The sequence below is a fragment of the Eleginops maclovinus genome, chromosome 16 (genome assembly GCF_036324505.1).
Source record: "Eleginops maclovinus isolate JMC-PN-2008 ecotype Puerto Natales chromosome 16, JC_Emac_rtc_rv5, whole genome shotgun sequence".
In the NCBI taxonomy this organism is placed as follows: domain Eukaryota; kingdom Metazoa; phylum Chordata; class Actinopteri; order Perciformes; family Eleginopidae; genus Eleginops; species Eleginops maclovinus.
Window position 1 is genome coordinate 20,551,355 of NC_086364.1, and position 23,175 is coordinate 20,574,529.

General features: G+C 41.5%; 4 protein-coding genes and 1 non-coding gene across 5 annotated transcripts; 1 reads left to right on the top strand and 4 right to left on the bottom strand.

The window, feature by feature from the left end:
• Window positions 1-737: 737 nt before the first annotated feature.
• On the bottom strand, window positions 738-8,076 carry xpnpep3 (X-prolyl aminopeptidase 3, mitochondrial). Its single transcript, XM_063903926.1, has 12 exons — window positions 6,908-8,076; window positions 6,705-6,817; window positions 6,072-6,194; window positions 5,746-5,933; window positions 5,084-5,303; window positions 4,562-4,746; window positions 4,351-4,413; window positions 3,687-3,800; window positions 3,513-3,598; window positions 2,902-3,085; window positions 2,092-2,212; window positions 738-1,953 (listed from the first exon to the last, which is right to left on the bottom strand). Exons 2-12 carry the CDS (start codon window positions 6,766-6,768, stop codon window positions 1,787-1,789), a joined length of 1,515 nt encoding a protein of 504 aa, XP_063759996.1. The 5' UTR covers window positions 6,769-6,817; window positions 6,908-8,076; the 3' UTR covers window positions 738-1,786.
• On the top strand, window positions 7,386-12,414 carry st13 (ST13 Hsp70 interacting protein). Its single transcript, XM_063903927.1, has 13 exons — window positions 7,386-7,553; window positions 7,937-8,076; window positions 8,917-8,965; window positions 9,058-9,142; window positions 10,060-10,133; window positions 10,224-10,290; window positions 10,404-10,488; window positions 10,577-10,687; window positions 10,849-10,951; window positions 11,094-11,210; window positions 11,333-11,372; window positions 11,546-11,676; window positions 11,791-12,414. Exons 2-13 carry the CDS (start codon window positions 7,967-7,969, stop codon window positions 11,923-11,925), a joined length of 1,107 nt encoding a protein of 368 aa, XP_063759997.1. The 5' UTR covers window positions 7,386-7,553; window positions 7,937-7,966; the 3' UTR covers window positions 11,926-12,414.
• An 891-nt stretch (window positions 12,415-13,305) lies between these two features.
• Window positions 13,306-15,536, bottom strand: rbx1 (ring-box 1, E3 ubiquitin protein ligase). The gene is made up of 5 exons (XM_063903928.1): window positions 15,282-15,536; window positions 14,278-14,356; window positions 14,031-14,101; window positions 13,647-13,732; window positions 13,306-13,466 (listed from the first exon to the last, which is right to left on the bottom strand). The coding sequence occupies exons 1-5, from the start codon at window positions 15,420-15,422 to the stop codon at window positions 13,454-13,456; spliced, it is 390 nt and encodes a 129-aa protein (XP_063759998.1). The 5' UTR covers window positions 15,423-15,536; the 3' UTR covers window positions 13,306-13,453.
• A 17-nt stretch (window positions 15,537-15,553) lies between these two features.
• trnaq-cug (transfer RNA glutamine (anticodon CUG)) lies at window positions 15,554-15,625 on the bottom strand. The gene has a single exon. It is a non-coding gene; the product is annotated as a tRNA-Gln (tRNA).
• An 813-nt stretch (window positions 15,626-16,438) lies between these two features.
• On the bottom strand, window positions 16,439-22,852 carry chadla (chondroadherin-like a). Its single transcript, XM_063904451.1, is given in 11 exon segments — window positions 16,439-16,754; window positions 16,889-17,055; window positions 17,401-17,753; window positions 17,843-18,179; window positions 18,748-19,004; window positions 20,359-20,597; window positions 21,346-21,491; window positions 22,008-22,096; window positions 22,099-22,162; window positions 22,326-22,520; window positions 22,694-22,852. Coding segments are annotated over 11 exon segments (2,316 nt in total). The 3' UTR covers window positions 16,439-16,444.
• Between the last annotated feature and the right edge of the window lie 323 nt (window positions 22,853-23,175).

The following is a 23,175-nucleotide window of genomic DNA, read 5'->3' on the forward strand; positions in this document are numbered from 1 at the left end:
TCTTCCTGTAAGGGACAGTGGCGCTCCGTGATTCTCTTCCTCACACAAACAGCAGAGGTGGAAGACTCTTGTACTTCAGCAGTAGTCCAAATACTATGGACTGAAAATACTCTGTTACAAGTAAAAGTCCAAAATGCTAAATGTTAGTTTAGTAGAAGTACAGAAATATTATCGGCTAAAAGCAGTGTTACATCCAGGTCCAGAATATACTTTTTGAAAAACTGGGTGCATATTTTAACAATCATTTTCCTTAGCTTAGGACATAAAAAGGCATGTATGTGCATAAACAATTAGACAAGATATTTTTTAATACATATACACACATATTTCCTTTAAAGTATTACATTTTCTCTCTGTTGAAAAGACACACACACACACACACACACACATACACATACACATACACACACACACACACACACACAGTGTATAGGTTTCATCATTACCATCATTCCATGTTCATTAGGAGTAGCTTTTTATCAGTTGTGTGTATTAACTTGATAGACTTCATGATCCGTCTGCAGATTAGTGAGCGGATTTTAGACATTTGGTGTCTTCATATTTGTACTGGGGAATAATTATGGGTTTAAAGTTACTTTTTTACACCAAAATTAACACGTGTATGCAGGTACTATAAACACAAAACTGCTCAAAATATTCAATGTTTGGTCCTGATGTGTTACCCCGTCAGAAGAGCCTATTGAATCAAATGTTTGTACCTTAATAAATCATAATAATTGTCGAAATCCCTTTTTATTTTATTTGAATAATTACATACTGTGTTCACTTCAACACAAGTCACATTACATTGTACCAGGAAGGTTTTTTCGAGTGAGACAACAAACAATTATACCCTGGTGTGCCATGATGTTGATAATACTGAAGCGTCCATTGTTGTTGGATGTTAACACTGGGTCTTGAGTTAAATATTTAATTGAGGCAGTAGGTAACTGGTGTTCCTAGGTTCTTAAAATCTAAAGTTCAGCATGGGATTTCAGCTGCTGTAGCACCATCACCACACAGCAACAGAAGGATGTACGACAAGTTTCCATGTGGTTTTGCTTTAGCTGCCTTAGCCCTTAGGTGTTTTTACATTTTTGAGAAGCAATACGTCAGTTATCTCAAGCTTCACTGTCACCCCTTAAAGGTATAGTTTTTGAAGTGGGGTTGGATGAAGCACTTTTTGATAGTCATAGTGTTTTACCTACAGTAGATGGTGATCTGCATGGCCCTGATTTGGGTGTACTGCTGAAGAACAAAGAAGTTGTGGGTCTCACACCGCCTTGTTAAGTTTGCATTATTGTTCGACTATCCAAAAACTAACCATACTAACCAAACTAACCAAACAAACTGATCAATGCAGTAAAAGACCTTTTTTATTTTTGAGCTTTTGCATTTCGCTAGGTTAAGTTACATTTTTAAATCAAGTTTTCAATCAGGTGTCCTTCTGTCTTTTTCTCCAAACTTCATCACCTACTGTAGGTACTACCTCATACAAACCCACTTCAAACTATTCCGCACCCACAACTAAACCCACCTTTTATCTTTTATAATCACTCACTGTCAAACACAAACAAGAACCAGTTTCTTTAAACAGTTAGAAAGATGTCTTCCACATCATATTGTCTATATTTTTGGGCCTTGTTGAGGCAGAGTCTTTGCAGTGTACTCCCACCTTTCATCATCCTGAGTCGGATGACGTCACCACGGAGGGAAACTTTAGGAAAATCCCAGCACACTGATGAAGCTGTGTCTCACTTCTGTCACCTGTCTGTCTCTCCCTGCCCTATCTCTGGGCGCAGGCTTTCTCTACATCAGCGATGGTCTTTGGTGCGTTGGAAGACAGAATCAGAGCACCTCCTTTGTCTCGGATCACCACGTCGTCCTCTATCCTGACGCCCAATCCACGGAAACGCTTGGGCACCTGGTCGTTGTCCTCGCCTATGTACAACCCTGTGACAAAGACAGAGGAAAGTGGGGAAGAAGCAGCAAGTGAAAATAAAAGAGAATGTAGAATAGATAATGAGACATAAACCTGATGGTATTCTGGAAAAATCAAAAGACTGACAGGTTATTATTAGTTTGCTCTACCTGGTTCTATGGTGATGGCCATCCCCGGCTGCAGAGGTTGTGAGCGGGACAGCTCAGGAGTGTCGTGGACGTCCATCCCCAGGTAGTGTCCGACGTGGTGGGGGCAGTACCGCCGTGCAGCCTGGGTAAACACATTCAAAGCTTCAAGCAGCTGTACAGAAGTTTGTCAATGTCTAGCAAAAGTCCTATAGCACACCTGATTTGCTTCTAAACATTAAGGAAGTGAAATGAATGGGGCCACTGTGGCTTGTCAGGTCACCTTTTATCTATCAATACAGGAAAGCACAAAGGTGAGTACTAATTCCAACATGCAAATCTGGGGAATCTTCCATATTTGATCTCTTTTGCAGTACATTTTAAGAAGGGTTTTTTCTGTGGTTTGAAATTCACAGCCACGCTCACAATGACAATGCTAACCTGCTGATGTATACAGGGGTAATGTTTTCCATGTCCATCACCTTAGTTTACAGTGTAAGCATTTGCTAATTAGCACTTAACACACAGTTCACCTGTTGGTGATGGGGATTTTATTAATTTAGCAGCTATTAAGTCATAAAGCGAGGTATTAGACAAATTGAATGTTGGACCTTATGACAACATCAGGGAAATATTTCAATTTACATTAATCAATAAAAATTACATTATGTGCGTGCATGTGGCTCTGAATAAATGGTTTATAGACCTTTTATTCATCCTAATTTAAGGAGCAGCTGAATATTCTCCTCAACATAACTTGGTTGTATAGTACAACATGTGCAACTCATCCTGAGGATTGTGTTACTTGCAGCAGCCTTGTTTTTAGATTTTTACCTTCAGTACGTCAGCGTCGCTGCTGCTGGCCTTCACAATGCCAAGCCGCCGGAGCTGCCGACCCAGCAGAGCCAGCATGGAGCTGTAGATGTGATCCAGACTGACGCCCGGCGAACACATCGACAAACAGGAGCGCTGCACCTCAAGCACCGCCTCGTACAGCTCAGCCTGCGCAGGACTGAACCTATAATAATAATAACGGATGGAACATTGTGAAGTAAAAGGGATCCTGGGAGCTTGTTATTGCAGTCAAGGTCTCCTGGTTAGGATTACTTCATAGTTCATTATTGAGGAGGCTTTTACCCCTTTCCAGAACACACAGACATGGTGAAAAGAACTGGTATAAACACTGAATAAAACATTTTCACCTTTAAAATCTGTGTGTTTCGGTGGAAATTAGATTGAATGGCTATGGGGTAAAGGTTAAAGTTTGCTCAGCTTGTTTGTCTCATAACTAAATATCCAGAATTCAGATGACAAAAATAATTTGGTTGAAATATTTAGTGAAATACGACCATAAGAATGTGCATTGAAACTAAATTAAAAGTAATATTTCAAGCAGATCTTTCTTTTGAGGTGGCATAATTAACTGATTATATTGGGAAACTTACTTTCCATTCACTGGCCATGTCCGGGTGATATCACTGACGTAACCAAAGTATTCACAGCCTCCGTCGAGCAGCACCATTTCACCATCCTGACAGAGGAGAGGAAGGTAAGATGAGTCAGTAAAGCTGTTAAGTTATTCCTTTATATTAACAATAACTTGCAGCAGCTTCCACTACCTTGATGATCTGGTTGTTGTTGATGTAGTGCAGAGTGTTGGCTCGGTTTCCTCCGGCAACAACAGGCGGGTAGGCCAGGAAGTTAGCGCCATGGATCCGATTCTCAAAATCAAACTGGAAGGATGAAATTAGATTTTATGGGGGTTTTTTTACCTTGAAAGTTTTCTGTCATATACTGTGCAGCAATATAAACTGCTCCATTCTGCCAATTGTATTTTATTCATCGATTTCTTTGGTTTAGTTTCGTTGTATTTGCCTTTTGTTTCATTATTTTTTCGTTTTTCCACTTTGTTTTAAAGCACTTCATACACCCTGTATTAAAGATGTTATATAAATAAAACCAATGAATAAAGTTTATTATTATAGAACTTTTTTATTTGAAAAAGGTGTAACCTAATGGCATAATGCATAATTCCTGTGGAAAAGCCTTTTCATTTACAGTCACTACAAAACAAAGCTATAAAAACAAACCACAGTCATGTTATATTAAAGCTAGCTTGTAACATAAGAATGAATAAAAACTAAATCATTGATTTGTCTTTAATTAAACACACATTATACAAAGACATATTGATTATACTGTTAAACAATTCACAGAAATGAAGGAGACAGTAGTGGTTATAAATGTAATTCTGCTGTTAAATACTTGAATATCTTCGGGTACCTTAGCAAAGATCACAGCTTCATCCACGTCTCCTCGACACATGGCCATCGTATTCCGAAAAGCCTGAAAGACAAGAATTTGGTTGCATAGATCTTGAACAACGGAAAGGGAGAATGTAACTTAACAATACATGTCATAGAAGATGTTGTCTTATTTGCAGGAATTTGTTGGTTATTGTATAAAGTCGACACGGAGTAGTTTACACACTAACCTGTGCAGAGATGTGACCTGCTTCTTGCATCAGGGCCACCTCAGCGGAGCTCTTGACAGCCCTCAGAGAGTGAATGAGGGGTCGGAGGGAGTGTGGCATCGGCCCCGCCTCCAGCAGGGGGCCAACGTGGGCCTGATGGAGCCGAGGGTGTGCCGGCTGAGAGCTGTCGTACCACAACACAGTGCCTGGAAGAGGAGGATTATAATACATTAGCTAAAGAAGGCTAATTTTCAAATTTAAAAAAATAAAACACAAGAACAAGAGTGTAGGGAAAGGGGTTACACTGTGTTCGTCTGCTCCTCAATGATGTGGAAATAGAAACGCCTACAGTAGTAGCTTTGTGTTTCTTCCAGGCACAGAAAGTAACGTTTTTCTTTCATGCATGTAAACTAACCAGTTTGTTTATTCATATTTAAAATATAGCGCTTTGTTTCTTCATCGGACACCGCCCTCATTTTAGTGAGGGGAGTCAGATTGGTTAAACAAACACACACCTTGTTAAATGATGCTGCCTCCACCCACCTTTAAGGCTCTTGAGCACTAAACCCAGTTCTTCTGTGCTGTGAACTCTCTCGATCCTGGTCAAAGCAGACGCTCCATCTTTCCCAGAACGGGGCCCGTCCCACAGCTCTCTGCTCGGGTCTCTGCGGGGCACGAACAAGATGGCCTGGTCCGGTCGTCCTGTCCCGTACAGAACCAAGGCGCTGTCAGGCTCCATGATGCCACTGAGGTAGAGAAAATCCTTTGGAGTATATAGACACAGGTTACTTGACGAAACCCTAGCTTCAAATATACACTACCAGTACTTTAAATGACAAAAACATTGGGAATGAGTCCTAAAACCCAGAGATAAGTCAGCATTATACTGCTTCTGGGCCCCTGAAGTGTGTGTTCTTTTTCATGGGTTTTTGGTTAGATGCCTGAAATAAGGTCTGTGGTTGAACACAAGCTGAAGAGATTTTCATTTTATGTTCTCGACATAAACTATGTCAGTAAGTAAGTCACTTGGGAATGAGTCGTTTTCTCACAACAAACCCTTTTGGCTTTTAGTTGAGGGAGCCCCTGGGTTGCTAACTCCAAAGTTGACCTCTAAAATAAAGCATATTCTATATCCTGTGACTGTTAAAACCCCACAAAGACACAAACAGATAAAACTGGTCTTTAGATTAAATTTAGGCTTGCACCTGGTTCTGGTGGAAGGGGTAGGGGATGTCGTTGGTCATGTAGCGAGTCGGGTGAGACAACACAACGACCACATGTGTGCTGGAGGAGGCAGAGGGTCCCAGCCTGTCGGCCTGCGCCTCGATCAGTGAGGCCAGTTTGAGTCTGCGGAGCTCGAACTCTGTCTGGGTCAAACCCGGGGTCACCTCCCCTGAAGAGCACAGATCACAACATGTGATGTGATAGTGTTAAACAACTGTAACAAAGAGACAGTTTAGAAAATGCTGCTGCATGATACACATATAAAAGGTGTGTAAGTAGTGCTCCAGTGATTCAACATAAACACTACCATGTTTGATGAGGTGCGGATGAGTGAAGGGGCTCGGCTGGCCCAGGTACCGCTGTGGAAGAGTGTTTGGTTTCAAACCTCCGGGTTTCGGAGAAATGTTTCTGCACGGGCATGAGACACATCCTGCAGACAGCCACACAGATACACACACAGCAAACAATCTTAAGCTGGGATCCTACGATGCTGCACACATCTGCATTCAAAGGCTGGAGATGAAGGAGAACTTGAAAATGTATCACAAATATATTGTCATAGAGATTGCAGAATAAAATGATGGTATAGAAATGATTTCCATTGATTGAATGCCAACTAAATATACATTTTGTTTACTTTGCTTATATCACATTTGTATAGGCGTATTTATGAATTGGAGTGCCTAATGCAATATGACATGCAGTTATCATTAATCAGATCATTTACAAAAGGTAAAAGTAGGAGAAAAAGTCCTTTATTCAAAGTCTTACTATACAAGTGGAGCACAAGGTTGTATAACATGTGAAATATAGTGTTATCAGCAACATTAGTGCAGTAGAAGTATAAAGTAGTGTCTATTTTAACAACTATATTGAAGCAAAAGAGCCTTATAATTGTATTTAAATACAAATAAAACGTTAAACACTAAATTGTTCTCACCTGGACTCCAGGTTCTCAGCAGCCTGACAGCAGACCTCACCAAGGAGCTGTTTGAGGGCAACATTGCTTCTGCAACTGGAGGACACCGACCAGTTACAGCAATGTGTGCTAACCTGTGTAGACATGAGACAACAGACTGTGAAGTTGGTCAACTAACGCTGGACACTTATGGAGAAACATAGCAATGTGTTGTTGGAAATTACCTTTGTTAAAATACTTTCATATAACTATTAAATCGCTCCTAAGCTGGCTGTTAGCATCGTTAGCTTAATGCTAACACTGGTCGTGTGTGTAGATGGGGAATTACTGCCCTGAGTTTTGCCTCCCAGGAAACTTGCCAACAGCCTACAAGCAATACCGCCACCTTCTGCTTCGGAGTTTGGAAAAAGTATTCAGATCTTTAAAATTACATATATTATTATTGTTTATACTACCAAGAAGGATATGAAGTCATTCAAATAAACCCCACCTTTACCAGCTGCAACACTGATTAAATACATCACTTATTACAATTCAGTGATAAATATGGCTCTGAAATGGGCCATTCGGCATTATGTATAATGTTTGCACTTTAAGTTGATGCTGAAACTTTTACATAATTGAGTAAGATTCTGAGTTCAGCAAAGATACTCAAGCTTTAATCGTTCATTATATGCCTCTATTAGTTGCCTGACGGGTTTTACTCAGGGCATCAGAACCCCGGGTCCTCTGTCAGTCTGTCCTGTTTCTCGCCTGAATGAAAACACAAAAGCGACGACACGCAACTGAAGCAGAGCAGTGTCGATAAAATTCACCTGCAGCCTTCCTGTTTATTATTCTCCTGTGTGAACTGTTCGCGTCTGCTATCAGGTGCGTTTCCCTTCAGTTATTGTCATTCTTGGCTGTAGCTTTCCAACTCGTTTTATAAATCACCGTCCATTTTGGAAGCTAACGCTGATAGCTAACGACGTTATCATGCGTCAAACTGGGACGGCTTTACATTTCCAGAAATGTGTACAAACTCATGCCTTCTGCGACTATTAAACATAGCCACTAAAGCTTGTTGTGCACGATTGCTTCATTGCTAGTCTTTCTGCGTTGTAGAGTAAACAACGCGAGGTTTGCTAATTCATCCTCTGCACGTTAGCATAGCTAGCTTAGCAAAGCTGGTATTAGTGTTAGCACGTAAACAAAGCCACACTGAGCTGAGTTGTTTGTTTGTTTTCTGTCTACTTGTTTTTTACGTAATTCAGTGTGCTGTCTGCTCGACGCGACCGAGCAACATGGACAAACGAAAAGTGGCAGAGTTAATGGGCTTCGTGCAGATGTGCGAGGCCAGTCCCGATGTCCTGCACCTGCCGGAGCTGAGCTTCTTCCGGACCTGGTTGAATGGGTCAGTATTCGTGTGTGTGTGTGTGTGCAACTCAAAGTTTATTTGAGGAATTATTCTGTCATCATGAAGTACTAAAAGTTTAAAACATTGTGCAAGTTTACCACGTGCCCAGTCCCGCCCACCTTCTAGAAAGAAACATGGAAGTGTGTGTGTGTGTGTGTGTGTGTGTGTGTGTGTGTGTGTGTGTGTGTGTGTGTGTGTGTGTGTGTGTGTGTGTGTGTGTGTGTGTGTGTGTGTGTGTGTTTATAACATAACTCGTGATAAGACACTTTTTACATCCCTTTCTTTTTTTATATTCAAATCAAATAGCTGCAATTACGGATTTGAGGAAATAAAAATGATAGTGGCTGAAATAATTGTGATACAGGATATAAGATATACACTAAAACATCACTTTAACTTACATTTAGTTTGGATCAGAATCAGGCGTATTGCTAAGTAAACCTCACATTTAAGGAATTTGTTTTTGGTGTTTCATAGTGCCAACACAAACACATTAAGAGGAATTCATTTTTGAAAAGAAAGGAATACAGTGTTTTTAATCGCATTCCGTGATACCATTAAACAATCGATACTTTGTCAAGGATTTGGATTCATAAATGAACTAAAATCCTAAAGTTATGAAACAATACCTACATTTTAATGAAATAGTCTATTAGTCCGTCTGCAACAATTAAGAGTCATTTTTCTAGTTTCTCTGGTACAACATATCCTGGTTATTAATCTTTAATGACTGTTGATAATAAATGTGAGATTATATTTGGTCATTCCAGCTAATGCAATACCATAAAAAGTCATGGCCCTTGTAATGTTAGCTGAATCCTTCTTTTTTTATTTCAGCATGGACGCAAAAATCCCTCCTCCTTCCAAGAAAAAGGGGTCGTGCCATGTGAGAAATAAATAAATCATTTATTGGACACTTTTGGTACCATTTCCCCCCCCCACATTTTATGCTGTAACTGTGTGCTCTCTGGTTTTTAGGGCGGCTGTCCTTGTGGTCCTCCTCCTACCTCAGCTCCACCTCCAGAGCCACAGCCTACCTCTGAGGAGGAGGAGAGTGATTTAGGTACAAAACATTATCGTAATGTTAACGTGTATTATCTAAGACAACAGAACAATGTAAGCCTAGGAAAGAGGAGACCGCGATATTGAGTATCAGAAACGTCCTCTGCTCAGAGATGTTATTGATAGGAAAAGCTGCCTTTCATTGAGCACATTCAGACTCGCGTTTACTCCAACTATGAAACGCATGAGCTCATACTACACTTTAAAAAGCAGAAATTAAATGAGCTGACACAAAAAACGAGTTTTTAGTTTAATACACACAGTTAAGCTCACACACTATTGCGTGAACATATAAGTCCACCTGCTGAATATAAAATGGAGCAAATTAAAGAAAGTGAAAACCATAAAGCAGATTCAGCCAGTGGGCATACAGATTCACTCTTAAAGTTTTAGCCTACAGAACAGAACAGCTTACAGAGAGAGAGAACATCTGATCCTTTACAACAAACACTATATACTCTTTAATTTCTTGGTAACGCTGTCATCCTGCTATTACCCTTTTTTTTTGTTGAAAGTGAAAGTAATCCGATAGTTTTAATGTAACTGTAAGGGAACACAGTTTTGTATTCTGATTACATCATCCCGGTACATGTAAACTGTTACTCTCCAAGCCCGGGAAAGAGTAGATGCCGCACAACAAGCTTCATATTTATAGTCATGAGAGTGAAATACATCTTTTAACTGAGCAAGAAAGCAAAAAGGGTTATTATCCAAAATGTCAAACTGTTTCTTTTTGAAGATATAATTATAGAAGCCGGTCTTCAGGAGGAAAATGACATAACTTTATTGCAGTGCAGTCTCCAAAACCTAGAGTTGTTTACCTCACAACAAATGATTTTATTTCATAAGAATATCAAAACCATATCCATAGATTGTGTTCCCGACAGCAGCTCATTGTAAACCTCTTTGCTTCTTCAGAAATTGAAATGGAGGGAGTGATTGAACCCGACAACGACGATCCGCAGGAGATGGGAGATATTGAAACCACTGAGGTAACGTGTTGAGATTTCTATATTATCTATCAAACATTACTTTATTTGACCGTATTAACAAAAGATCACTGTGTGTATTCCTTCCCTCAGGTCACAGAGGAGATGATGGATCAGGCCAATGAGAAGAAGATGGAGGCCATTGATGCTTTAGGAGAAGGTGGGTTGATATTCTGTTTAGAAAGTGCACACAGACACATCTTCTGTGTGGATTGCATAAATGGAATGACGTTAAAATTGGAATTATATTTATTATCGCTTGGTCTGTTAAAGGCAATCTGCAGAAAGCTCTGGATCTTTTTACGGAAGCCATCAAGCTGAACCCCTGCGTAGCCATCATGTATGCCAAGAGGGCCAGGTGAGAATCCTCCGTGTGTGTTTTTGCTTCATGACTAATCCTTTTTATAAATGATTGAGAGTGTCATCAGTCGCCCTCTCTGTGTTAGTGTGTTTATCCAGATGCAGAAACCCAACGCAGCCATCAGGGACTGTGACCGAGCCATCAGCATCAACCCAGACTCTGCACAGCCCTACAAGTGGAGGGGAAAAGCTCACAGGTGCATTTTCTATCCCTACACACACACACACACACACGCACACGTGACATAACCAAACCTTCAGTGTAAATATGACACACCTCATCTTGTTTATATATCAGCTGAGCGTGTGATCTGATGGTACTGTATCTGCTTGCTTATCGTGTGTGTGTGCGCTGCAGGCTGTTGGGCCACTGGGAGGAGGCCGCCCGGGATCTGGCTGTAGCCTGTAAACTGGACTATGACGACGACGCCAGCGCGTTGCTGAAGGAGGTCCAGCCCAAGGTATAGTGCCAGAGAATGGAGAGAAAGGAGAGAATAAAGCCTCTTTTTTCAGTGACAGTAGTGCAAATATGTTTCCCTGTAAGGAGGAGGAGTTGATCTGTGCTTCATTTTTACTGTCATGTTTCCCTGTTTTCCTTTTTAGGCCAAAAAAATCATAGAGCACAAACGCAAATACGAGCGCAAGAGAGAAGAGAAGGAGGTCAAAGAGAAACAAGAGCGGATAAAGATGGCCAGAGAGGAGCATGCCCGGGCTCAGAGGGTGAGTGGGTTTAGAGATTTCCTTTTTAAGACCAGGGTGGCAGCGATGTGAGGTTGAAGAAGAAAGCACTCCTGATTTGTCCGATGCTGATAAATTCCTCCTATCCTTTTGTTTTCCAACAGGAAGAGGAAGCACGACAGGCTGGAGGAGGATTCTTCCCAGGTAGGAGAGCAGAAACCCTTCACATGTCATTATACGGGAAGCGAATCAATGGACCCCAAGGACATTATTCTCCAAAACTGCAGAATTCCTGAGTGTCTCTCTGTTTGGTTGGGATTTATTGATCTATTATAAGTGATTGCTGCTACAGTTAATGATTCTGGTTGTTTTTCCAGCGGGCGCTGCTGGATTTCCAGGAGGATTCCCCGGTGGAGGCCCCACCGGCATGCCCGGCATGCCCGGCATGCCCGGCATGCCCGGCCTCGGTGACCTGCTGAAAGATCCCGAGCTGCTCAACGCCATGAAGGTGAGTTAACTGCTCAACATGAATCCCTTCGTACCCAAATGATAGACAGAGCTTTAAGAAAATGCACCTCCTGGATACTTTTGAACCCTGTTTCTGCTCCGTATTCCCTTCCAGGACCCCGAGGTGATGACGGCCTTCCAGGACGTGGCACAGAACCCGGCCAACATCTCCAAGTACCAGGACAACCCCAAAATCATGGCGCTCGTCACCAAGCTGAGCTCCAAGTTCGGAGCCGCACCACAGCCGTAGACGAGGACGAGAACCAAAGACTGGAGAGAGGATCCGTGGTGAAACAATCCAGAGAACCACAACGCTTTTCAACAATTATTCCACTGTGCAGATCAAACAGGGCAGCGGGGGGGGGGCGGGTTAATTGCATAGAGAAAGGGGGGCAACTTTTCAAATGATCTTAATGAGCCTGTTACACTTAGCATCCTCCTAACTGACTGACAGCCTCTCCAGAGGTCTCTTCTCTAACCTGCATCCCGAAATGGTAAACTGGGGACCCCCGCATTAAGATGCTAACTCACAGATATTTTTACAGCCATTTAACTCGTGGTGATTGTTTAGCTTCCTGTTTGTTTTTCCTTTCTCCAAACAGAGCCGTATTCACAGACAATGGTTGGGATTGTTTTTCCTATCAGATGTTAAGTTAATGCATAAAAAGAGAAATCACTGTTGATGATGTCCGACCCTGTTGAAAGAAATGATTCACAATAAAACCTTTGTTGCTGCAAACAGACTTGATTTTCTGTTCTAGTTCCATTTTTATGTTTGTTTTATTTAAACTGATTTTACAGAATCTCACGCAGTCTTTTTTTAGCATCCAGAAGGACTTTCAATCAACCTGTGATGAGTTTAGGTTTTTACTGTGAGTTTTACAAGCAACACGATGACAGCAGCGTGTTTGGATTCATTTGTGGAATCCATTCTCTATTTTGCTAAGCGTAAATAAATTAAACCTCATGCTCACATCCTGATGAATGAGACTGCTTTACCTGAACAAAAAAAGCTGCATTTTGAACATTTTTGGGAGAAGTGAAAAGGTCTAACTAAAATGTTGGTTCACAAAAGTTGAAATTATTCAAAGTAGGAAAGACTTTAAAGCTGAATAAAGTAAACCGTTTGGATTGATAGATATTATTTATCAATAAAAAGGACAAAAAGGGATTTAATGTAGTTTGATTATTCTGGGTCAAAAACAAGCAGCTCAAAGATATTACTACAGGAAATGATGGGTATTATTACCGTTATAGACTAACGTCCAATTGTTGTTCCCATTTTTCTCTGTTTTAAATCAATAACATTTCAATTCCATTCATGAAAAATCCATAAAAGTCAAGATGCGTTTCAATATCTTTTCCAGAACAGAAACTTAAATATATGCGAGTCCCTACAGGTGCTGCAGCGTAAACCAGGCAGAGGGAAACGGGGTTAATAAGGGATCTATTTCAGAGGATTACTGCTGTATGACACACGGAGTCCTGCATCACTGCTTCAGAGCTGATCTCTTAGTCCAACAAAATGTAATTAAACCAACAACCAACATCTGAAGATCTGTTATTTTCAGCAGCTGGACTTCCTGTTTCTCCATCCAGCACACTGAATCTGCAGCAGTAAAAACAACCCTTTCTCTGTGACAACATTTATGTTTATTTATGAACTTACAACATACCAAAACAAAGACATGGGCGTAAAATAACAACTAGGCTTATTAGCCAGGGATGCAGTATGGGTGATGCTTTTAGAAGCCAAGAAAAGGTCAGCAATAATACAGCTAGTGTCCGTATCTGTGGAGAAATGACAGAGAGAGAGGAACTGTCAGTACAGGTGTTCATTTAAATAAATAAATTACAACTTTTCACTATCAAAGGCAACAAATGAGCAGATGAACTAATCCACAGACATCTCCCCAAACGTATACATCTCTGGTAAAGAATTAAAAGTAATCTAAAAGTACTAATACTCACTTCTGAAACTCCCACTCCCTGTTGTCCAGGGGACACACCTGTCTGGTTTTCAGCCAGCGGGAAATACAGTGGAAATGGAAAGCATGCTGTGGAAAAAAACGATAAAACACATGAACACACGCACTGTGCAGCTTAGGAGAAACACGTGGGACCAGCGCTACAATGACAACATTATAGCTTAAGTCCTCAATTAATTAAGCTTATAATGAATCATTTGTTGGCAATGATCTACTCTATTAAACTAAAACTTGTTTGCCTTGGTTATGTTAGTAAATATAGGAAACACCTATAGAAGTGTGACATAACATTGAGACCTAAAATGTTTCCTTCACAAATACAGATTGTTTGTACAGCTTGTGTTTGAATTTGAGTATAGAAACTCACATTGCAGACACCCCAGGCTACAGTGCACTCCTCAGAAGTTGCTGAAGCTTGGTTGGCCTGGCACTCTATACCTGAAGAGGGAGAGAGAAATCTGTTCTGTTAATACAATTCACGAAAGACAGACTGACATGTTTAGTGACTGTCATTTAGAGCCTAATATTTAAGTTATAACGTTCCCTTCACAGCTGCTGCTTCTGTCATTACTTATTCACAGTCCAATGTGCATCGAAGGGGAAAGTGAACTTACAGAGGTCCATGATGTGGTTCCTACAGATGGCACAGTTATCCACCACAATGTCCCAGGCCCACAGCGCCACAGCATTCCACTGGAGGGAAATATCAAAAAAATACAATAAACAGAAGAAGATGCATTACATTCACTGACAGATGTAGAGACGTAAAGACAGTTTTACAGTACATAAGAAATGCCATAACCCACGTTATGATTGGGGTACTGTTAAAAGGTGGGACACACAAAGTGGCTTCATATTTTGTATAACTGGAATGAACTTCAGCCAGATGTCCATTTACTTACAAATGGGAAAGGCAAAGAATGACCTCACTTCTTCTTTCTCACTGAGAATAACCTCAATAGTTGCAAAGCTTGCATCTGAGAAACCCCAATACTGATAACTGTTTACATTACTGTCACTGTAATACGACTCTTAACTGTCATTGCGTCATAACCTTAACCTGCTGTTAATTAACCGTTGCTAAGTTAATTGATGTCAGGGTTTCATAAAACGCAGTACGCGGTTAGTTTATCACAAAGTAAGCACAGCCCTTAAATGCTGGATCATATTTCCAGGTTTTATATTCAAACCATAATATAAACTTACTTATAAAGTTGTGAGTTAATGTTTTGAATATTTCTAGAGGCTATTAATCTCCGGAGGGCGGCTTAGCTAAGCTAGGCTAATTTAGCTCGCAGTTAAGAGCTTTGTTATTTACCGTTACATAGGTTAAGATTTAAAGTTAACCTTAGGAAGGCTTTTCAGTTTATCAAACCGTGATTAAGATTGGTGATTCCTTTGCACGTCACTATAAGTCCTAAGGATATATGTTTGGCTAGGAATAACATAAGTGCACATTCATGCCCTGTTTGTGGCAGGCTAAAAGCTAGCTAGCTAACTGGCAGGCTAACTGCCTTAACGGTAACTTAGGCTGGTAGCAGTTAGCTCAATTAGCGGTCATTTGTGGTTTCTGAGAGATAATAAACTTTTTGAACATCAAGACACCGTGTCAATTTACCTTTTTTACTTCAAATCGCTTCTTGCTAGCCCCACTGTTTGTGCCGGTCGGCGTATCAACATCCATAGCTGCTGCCATCTTGAAAGGAGAAATTTGGCCTGAAGTAAACGTAACCCGGAAGAAAAACAGCGCTTCCGTCATAGAATACTTACTGTTGATCCCGATTATAGGCGTTTGTCACGATATAGTCATAGTGTATATAACTTGATTAATCTTATGTTGTAATTTACAGTTTCACGTAAGAAATGAAAAAAAAAAGAAATAAAAAAGTTAGGTTCTACCGAGATTTGAACTCGGATCGCTGGATTCAGAGTCCAGAGTGCTAACCATTACACCATAGAACCACATGACAAATTGAACGTACAGTCACATTTAATAAATGCTATTGATATTTTTAAAACTGTTTTTGGTTTCCTATTTAGTCATTTGTTTCCTTGCAAATGTATGCTTGGCATGTTTTAACAATTCTTGATGGTTTTGAATTGTTATTGAGTGATTTTTATCTTAAATCTCTAACTTGCATCTTCAATACATTCTGGGCCAATTATAAATCTCCTTTAAAACTTCCACAAATATTTACCTTCTTTGAGACTAAGCAAAAGTTCCCCTTTGTCAGATTTTAACATAGGACTTAATATTCAGAACATAAGTGGGTGACATTACAGCTGAGTGAACAGGAGGCACTCTCATCACCATCATTCGCACACTCAATGCATGATATAAGTGTAGCATCGGCATTTCAAAATCCAACATACAATCATCTAATGCGTCAAAATCAATATCATATTAATCTGGCTGGTAGAGTATCTTGTTCTCGGTTTAACATTAAACTCAAAATAACCAGATAACACCTTAACTGGCCTACCAAACATTTATATACTATTTGTTATTTATTGTAGTGTTTTCAGATGGGATATTCTACATTTGATTATGATTTCTATCCGTTAATCAAATCCCTTTAATGGAAATCTTCTGCTGCATTAGACAGGCAACAGGTCTGTTTGGTTCTCTGTTTCTTATTTTGCCCCCTTATCACTTTTTGCTATTCTGTTTTAGCATGCTGAGACAGTAAACAGTGTGTGTACCCCCAAACAGAGTGAGGTGTGATCTTAAACTCTTGAATAAAAAGATGCTTTTCAGACATTTAATTGGTTTTATTTCACTTATGTCACTGTGTTCTTGTTCTTTGCCACTTTTGGTGCCAAAGGTTTCATCTGAGGTTTCTTCTTGGTGGGTTTTGGTAGTTTAGCTTTTGGTTTTGCAGGCCTGGCTTTGACTTCAGAGGCCTTTGAGACACTGGCTTTGGGTTTCTTGACTTTTGGAGGTCTGGGGGCCGTAACAACCTTCTTATTTGGAGGAGATAGGTTTTCTGGGCAGGACTTGAACACAGGGACATCCTGGACTTTCTGACCTTTGATCTCAGGAGGCTGCCCACAGGTTGCGATTATCTCAAATGTAACATTTTCCATCCACCTGGGAGAGAGAAACAGACAAAAAATGGTTGTCATTAATTAACTAGAAAATACTAACTAATTTCCATGTTTTAGGACGCATTCCTGCAACATATCTGGAAAACTTAATTCTCCTCTTATTCCAGGTAAACTGACCTGCGTAGTGACAGCAGAGCACAGTCGCACAGCAGGCGGTTTTCCTGCAGGTCGACCACCTCCAGGCCGGTGAGGGGGCTCAGGTCTGGAAGCTCCTGCAGCTGGTTCCCTCTCACAGTCAGAGCCTTCAGCTCCGGACCGAGTCCTGCCAGAGCGTCCAGGGACATCTGCAAAGGTACAATTATTCAAATCAAATCTATGTTCAATCGTCTCATGTACACAGCATTGCGCGCACTCAGTAAAATGTTAATTGAATCAATCCTTCGATGCCATAAGAGCCCTTTCAACAAATTGAGAAATTACACAATGAACACCTACGCATTTCTACAGGTACAAATATGATGATGGATTAAAAATGTTAATGATGCAAAGGCCACTTTGGTAGAGCTTGAACGCATCATGATGTAAGTCTATGTACCCTCACCTCCTCGGCTCCTTACAGCGGACTAGCTCTCCTGCAGAATACAACACATCATTTATTTGTTTAAAATAAATGTTTAAGGTATTTGTACCTTCGCCATGCCCATATGATCCATGTAGAGCCTCCTCAGACTTTGAGATATGGGCTGGAAAGCGTTTGGTCCCACGTAGCGGATTGAGTTCCGGGACAGGTTGAGCTCCTCCAGGTTCGGGGTGCGGGACAGAGCTTGGGTAGGCATCTCAGTCAGCTGGTTTGAATCCAGATGAAGTGTACCGAGGAAAGAAGAATCCAGAGCACCCTTTGCAATTGAAGTTATGGTGTTGTTGGTCAAGTAAAGTTCTTTGAGTTTAGGAGTTTTTGAGGACAGCAAACCAGCCGTATCTAGTTTGGAGATGGCATTTCGCTCCAGGTGTAACACGAACAGGCTTGGTAAGAGAGCCAGAGCTACAGGAGGGACACAAAGAGACCTTTTTTTTTACTTTCCTGTGCTTATTATGAGCATCTTTACCATGTTAATTCCTCAAACCACTCACCTGATCCTGGAAACTGTAGCAGCCTGTTCCCTTCAAGGTGAAGGTAGTTGAGCTTTGGGGCTCCAGAAAATGCCCCGGGGTCCAAAGACATGATGTCATTATCAGAAAGATATAAATAAAACAGGCTCTTCATTCCCCGAAAGGCACCGCCCTCAATTTCGTGGATTTTGCAGAAATCCAGGTGGAGAGAAACCACCTGGCTGGTGCCGGGGAAGCTGTTGGCGGGGAGGTAGTGGAAGTGGTTGCTGCGGAAGTCCAGCAGCTGTGTCTTGGCGGGGAAACCTCGCGGGACTTTGGTGTGACCCCGACCCTCACAGGTGGCGTGTTGAGCTTCAATCTGGGTAGGGTTCAAATCAGAGTATTTTAAACACTATGTCTTAGTGGATTTTGAAACAGTAGTGTGAAAATAATTCAGATGCTTTACTTAATTTGTAAATATACCAATATGTTCAATATCTAGTCCCAAAATGTGTCTGTGTGTAGATTGGTGCTTAGGCAACAAGTGTTAACCTAATTTTTTGAGCATCTTTAAGCCAACAATACCTGCCTGCTGCAGCATATAATGATGTTACGAAAAAGCTATGCTCGGGGCTGTGCAACCAAAACATTGAGCTAAAAGACGCTAAAAATATCTGAAAGAACTGGAGTACGGGTGTGTATTATCTCTGGGCAGGAACACCAAAACAACAAGCTAAAAGAAGCTAAAACTGTTCCCAAGAATTGCAATCCTTGGTTTTAATTTTCTGTGGGTTGGAAAACCACAACAATGAGCTCAAAGACGCTAAAAAGGTCTGAAAGAAATACACATTTTGTGAATAGTTATCCGGTTTCATTTCTACAAACACCGTCGTTTGCATTTAGCACAACTCAAGAACATTATGTAGACCAATGTTGTGTTCACTCACATCACAGTCGCAGTTCTCCGGACACTTCCCTTTCGGTTTCGGCTTTTCCGTGGGGGGGGTGCTCTCATCATCTTTCTCAAACTCCTCCTTCAGTACCTCCCCTCTACTGCGGCAGCGCAGATCCAGAGGAGCCACACTCTGCAGAGGCTCCTCTGAGAGGTGGGGGGGTCCCACACAGGCCCCCAGCAGCTTCACATTACGGACCCTCGCCCACTCCCTCAGGGGCCGCATGAAGCAGTTACAGTACAGGGGGTTGCCTTTGAGAAGAATAAGTAAGGGAGATAAGAACGAAAGGTTATTGATCACTGTAGAGGAATTCAAGTGTTATAGCAGCAACACGAGTGAAGCAGAAGATGGAAAGGCAAGAGGTCACACAACAATAATAATAAAAACAAGTGTTTAAAGATATGAAAGTAAAGAATATGTATGCAATTAGGAATGAGAATGAGGAATTATCATGGGGTATGCAACTATACTTCTTTATGGAAAATTAGGATATGTTTGAAGCAATGAACGGCAAGAAATATTAACCTTTTTATTTACATATATTATAATATTATTTAGTCCATCCATCCATCCATCCATCTCTCCCGCTTTTCCGTCAGGGTCGCGGAGGTAACAGCTCCAGCAGAGAGCCCCAAACTTTCCTTTCCCTGGCCACATCAACCAGCTCTGACTGGGGGATTCCAAGGCGCTCCCAGGCCAGTGAAGAGATATAATCCCTCCACCTGGTCCTAGGTCTACCCCTCGGTCTCTTCCCAGCTGGACGTGCCTGGAACACCTCCCTAGGGAGGCGCCCAGGTGGCATCCTCACAAGGTGCCCGAACCACCTCAACTGGCTCCTTTCAACGCGAAGGAGCAGCGGTTCTACTCCGAGTCCCTCCCTGATGACTGAACTTCTCACCTTATCCCTAAGGGAGATGCCAGCCACCCTGCGGAGAAATCCCATTTCGGCCGCTTGTATCCGCGATCTCGTTCTTTCGGTCATGACCCATCCTTCATGACCATAGGTGAGGGTAGGAACGAAGATGGCCCGGTAGACAGAGAGCTTTGCCTTCTGGCTCAGCTCTCTTTTCGTCACAACGGTGCGGTAAAGCGACTGCAGTACCGCTCCCGCTGCTCCGATTCTCCGGCCCATCTCACGCTCCATTGTTCCCTCACTCGAGAACAAGACCCCGAGATACTTGAACTCCTTCACTTGGGGTAAGGCTTCATTCCCTACCTGGAGTGGACAATCCATCGGTTTCCTGCTATTATAATATTATTTAGTCATATAATTAGTTGATTTAATTATGTATTATTATTATATTCATTGTTATTATATTAATAATGATCTGTATTTATTATTATCATCTGTATTATACAATAACCTTTATTGTTATAATCACATTCATATTATGTGAATGTTTTTCATTAACATTATGTTCTTTTTTGGGGCATTTTTTAATGTTATTTTGGTGTTGTTTTTAAGTTGCTGTTGTTAAATTAAAAATAACGTCTTTCAATGTGGAAAATGAATGATGACAATGGTTAAAAGATACATGAAAAAATAATAACCATGCTCCACTAATCTGGTCTGTGTGAATTAAAACAGCAGGATCAGATTTGTACCTGTCAGGTTGAGGCTGCTCAGCTCTTTGGGGCCCTTGAGGGGCTCCAGGTAACGCAGCTGGTTGTGGCTCAGGTCCAGGTGAGACAGGAGGGGGGCTCCGAACAGAGCCTGATCTGACAGGTCCTGGATGGACATGTGGTCCAGGTACAGGTGCGTGAGCTTCAACATGGAGACGGACTCTTCACCCAGGTAGGTCATGGGGTTATGGCTCATGTCCAGACGCGTGACCTCAGGGAGTCTGAAAGAGGAGAAGAGAATTTACTGTGGTTAGTTTCATTATAGCAAGTTCATACCTACCTCTGTTACTGTCCCTGCTGCACTGTTCAAGCATTAAATAACAGAACATATTATATTGTGTGTTTTTCTAACTACTTAAAGGTTGGTTGAGCCCTGCTGAACAGTCTCAATTAATTAGGGGTAATTTAATTAGTGCTGTGTGCAGGCCTAAATCACATTATTAATGAACCAAATTGGATTCAGAGGCTTTATTTGTCATGTGCACAATAGCTACAGAGCGGTTGTTGGCAATTCAAGTCTTAAGTCTTAAGCTTCTCAGACACTGCAACATGAGATATACTTAACGTTAAAAGGAAGATACTGCAATAGACATGATGGTGCAGGAATAAGAACTAATATTTACACATAAGACAGAATAACATAAAGCAGAGTGTGAAATAAATAGCGTACAGTATAATAAATACTGTGTATATATAAATATGTGGATATGTGGAATAGCATGGTAATATTTGTCAAAGCATGTCCCTAAAAATGAAAAATACAAATGAAATGCTGGCACTGGAATCAGGAGGGCTCATCCTCTGGGGACCATGAATGTATGTAACTCTTTAGAGTATTTAAGGCTTGGTTTTCTTACCTATAGCTATGCTGTATTTTTGGTAGTGCCACTGCTGAGAAGTCATTAGCACCATTATAATAATAAAATACTTCTCGCATATTGCCCATCATAATCCTGCAGATGGTCCCACCTGCTCATGGTCTGTGTGGGGAAGAACTGCAGCTCGTTGTGGTCCAGGCTGAGGCGGTTCAGGGTGAACAGGCCAGTGAACGCCTCGGGGGCCAAGTTGTTCAGGGAGTTGCGGCTGAGACGAAGCCACTTTATGTTTTGCAGGCCCTGGAAGAGGAGTCAGAGTGTCATGTGATCATACAGACAAACATAATTATAACTTGTGGAGCGTGTGGACAACATGTGTGTCACAGCTGTTGTTACTTTATACAGCTTTGAAGATGACAATTCCAACGCGTTATCTTTCAAGGTATTGCTTTATTTGTGATGACTTGTGTGGCTTGAGAGGCTGGCTTGATAAATGGCTTGTGTGGTTAATTAAAATGAAATAAAATAGTTTCTACAACCATAAAAAAAAGAAACGAGGCCAAGACGAGTCAAAACAAATCAGAACGAGGCAAATCTCTAGTAAAGCGATAAGCAAACTTAGATTATCTGTCCTCCTGTTTGATCCATTAAGAACTGTGTCTCTGAACAAAAGTTGCCCATATTTGAGTCTGGTAAGGGGCTGGCGCTGTGGGAATTGTATTTTTTTAAGCTTCCCTGGACTACAGAGGTTGTAAAAACTGATTCCTGTAACAGTGTGTTATAATAAAGGGTCTATAATCCCATAACTCTGAGTACCTGGAAGGCCATGTTGGGGATGTAGACCAGCTGGTTGTGTGTGAGTGCGAGCATGTTGAGGAAGCCGAGCTGAGTGAAGGCTCCGGGCCGATCTCCTCCACACGGTTATGGTCCAGCTGCAGCTCCTTCAGTGCGGAGAGGCCGTCGAAGGACTCCTGCAAGCGGAAGAGGATCAGGTCAGATGAAGGAGGTGGAAAAATGAGGGGAAGGGGAAATTGGCTACCCTCATATCACCCAAAAATAACGTTGTTTTGTAGTGTTATTCCCCCTCTTACCTAGCTCTAACGATCCTCCGTAGAGTTCTGCCCTTTTTCTCACCTGATAAAGGACGTCAATCTTGTTGTAGGCCAGGTTGAGAGACACCAGGCGGCCCAGCTTCCTGAAGGCGCCCTCCTTCACCCTAAAGATGTTGCAGCGCTGCAGGGTGAGGTGGGTGAGGTAAGGGGTGAGGGTGAACGCCCCCTTGGGCAGCACCTCCAGGTTGTTGTTCCTCAGGTCGAGTTTCAGTGTGATCTGTCAGAGCGATGAAACAGAACACAGGACGCATCTGAGATCTCTTTTGCTCTCGTAGCTGTACAACAATATGAATACAGGAGGTCTTGAAAAGGCCAAAGGACATTTACCTTTTTCATCAGTCTTGTGTGAGGTTAAAGGAAGCCACTACACTCTACATTTGAATAACTCACCTCATCTATGGTCTCGGGAATCTCTGTTAGGTTCTTGCCGATGCAGGAGACCGTGAGTTTTCTGCCGTCACAGCTGCACTTTTCCGGACATTTTTCTGCTCCGACATGTGAAATAAGTGCCAAAACCAGCAGGACGGAAGCAGCAGAGAAGAAAAGCATCTGTGGCAGAAAAAACATGTTAGAAATATGAATTAAAAGTCAAAGCTGCTTTCAAAACAAATTCACCATTCAGTGTTAGCAGGCACAAAGGCTCATATGGGTTTTTGTGCATGTCAACGGTCTGCAAAAGCCCAAATCTCAACATTCCCTCAAGAGGGGGTTTCTCACACACACTGGTATTTTAAAATCAAAGGAACATATCCTGATGAATTATCACAGAAGTATGGTTAAACAAATTAATGACAGCACACTACTTGTGATAAACTACTACTTATTTGCCGTTTTCAAATGAGTAACATTGACAATATCCGTCTTAAATACTC

Coding starts and splice junctions, on each gene's coding strand:
- xpnpep3 (XM_063903926.1), bottom strand. CDS start 6,768: ATGTTGCCCTCAAACAGCTCCTTGGTGAGGTCTGCTGTCAGGCTGCTG. Junction 4,414..4,561: donor CAGGTCACATCTCTGCACAG/GTTAGTGTGTAA, acceptor CTTGTCTTTCAG/GCTTTTCGGAATACGATGGC. Junction 2,213..2,901: donor GCGACGCTGACGTACTGAAG/GTAAAAATCTAA, acceptor GTGTTTACCCAG/GCTGCACGGCGGTACTGCCC.
- st13 (XM_063903927.1), top strand. CDS start 7,967: ATGGACAAACGAAAAGTGGCAGAGTTAATGGGCTTCGTGCAGATGTGC. Junction 8,077..8,916: donor TTCCGGACCTGGTTGAATGG/GTCAGTATTCGT, acceptor TTTTTATTTCAG/CATGGACGCAAAAATCCCTC. Junction 11,211..11,332: donor AGCATGCCCGGGCTCAGAGG/GTGAGTGGGTTT, acceptor GTTTTCCAACAG/GAAGAGGAAGCACGACAGGC.
- rbx1 (XM_063903928.1), bottom strand. CDS start 15,422: ATGACGGAAGCGCTGTTTTTCTTCCGGGTTACGTTTACTTCAGGCCAA. Junction 14,357..15,281: donor AGCGATTTGAAGTAAAAAAG/GTAAATTGACAC, acceptor ATTTCCCTCCAG/TGGAATGCTGTGGCGCTGTG. Junction 14,102..14,277: donor GAACCACATCATGGACCTCT/GTAAGTTCACTT, acceptor CTCCCTCTTCAG/GTATAGAGTGCCAGGCCAAC.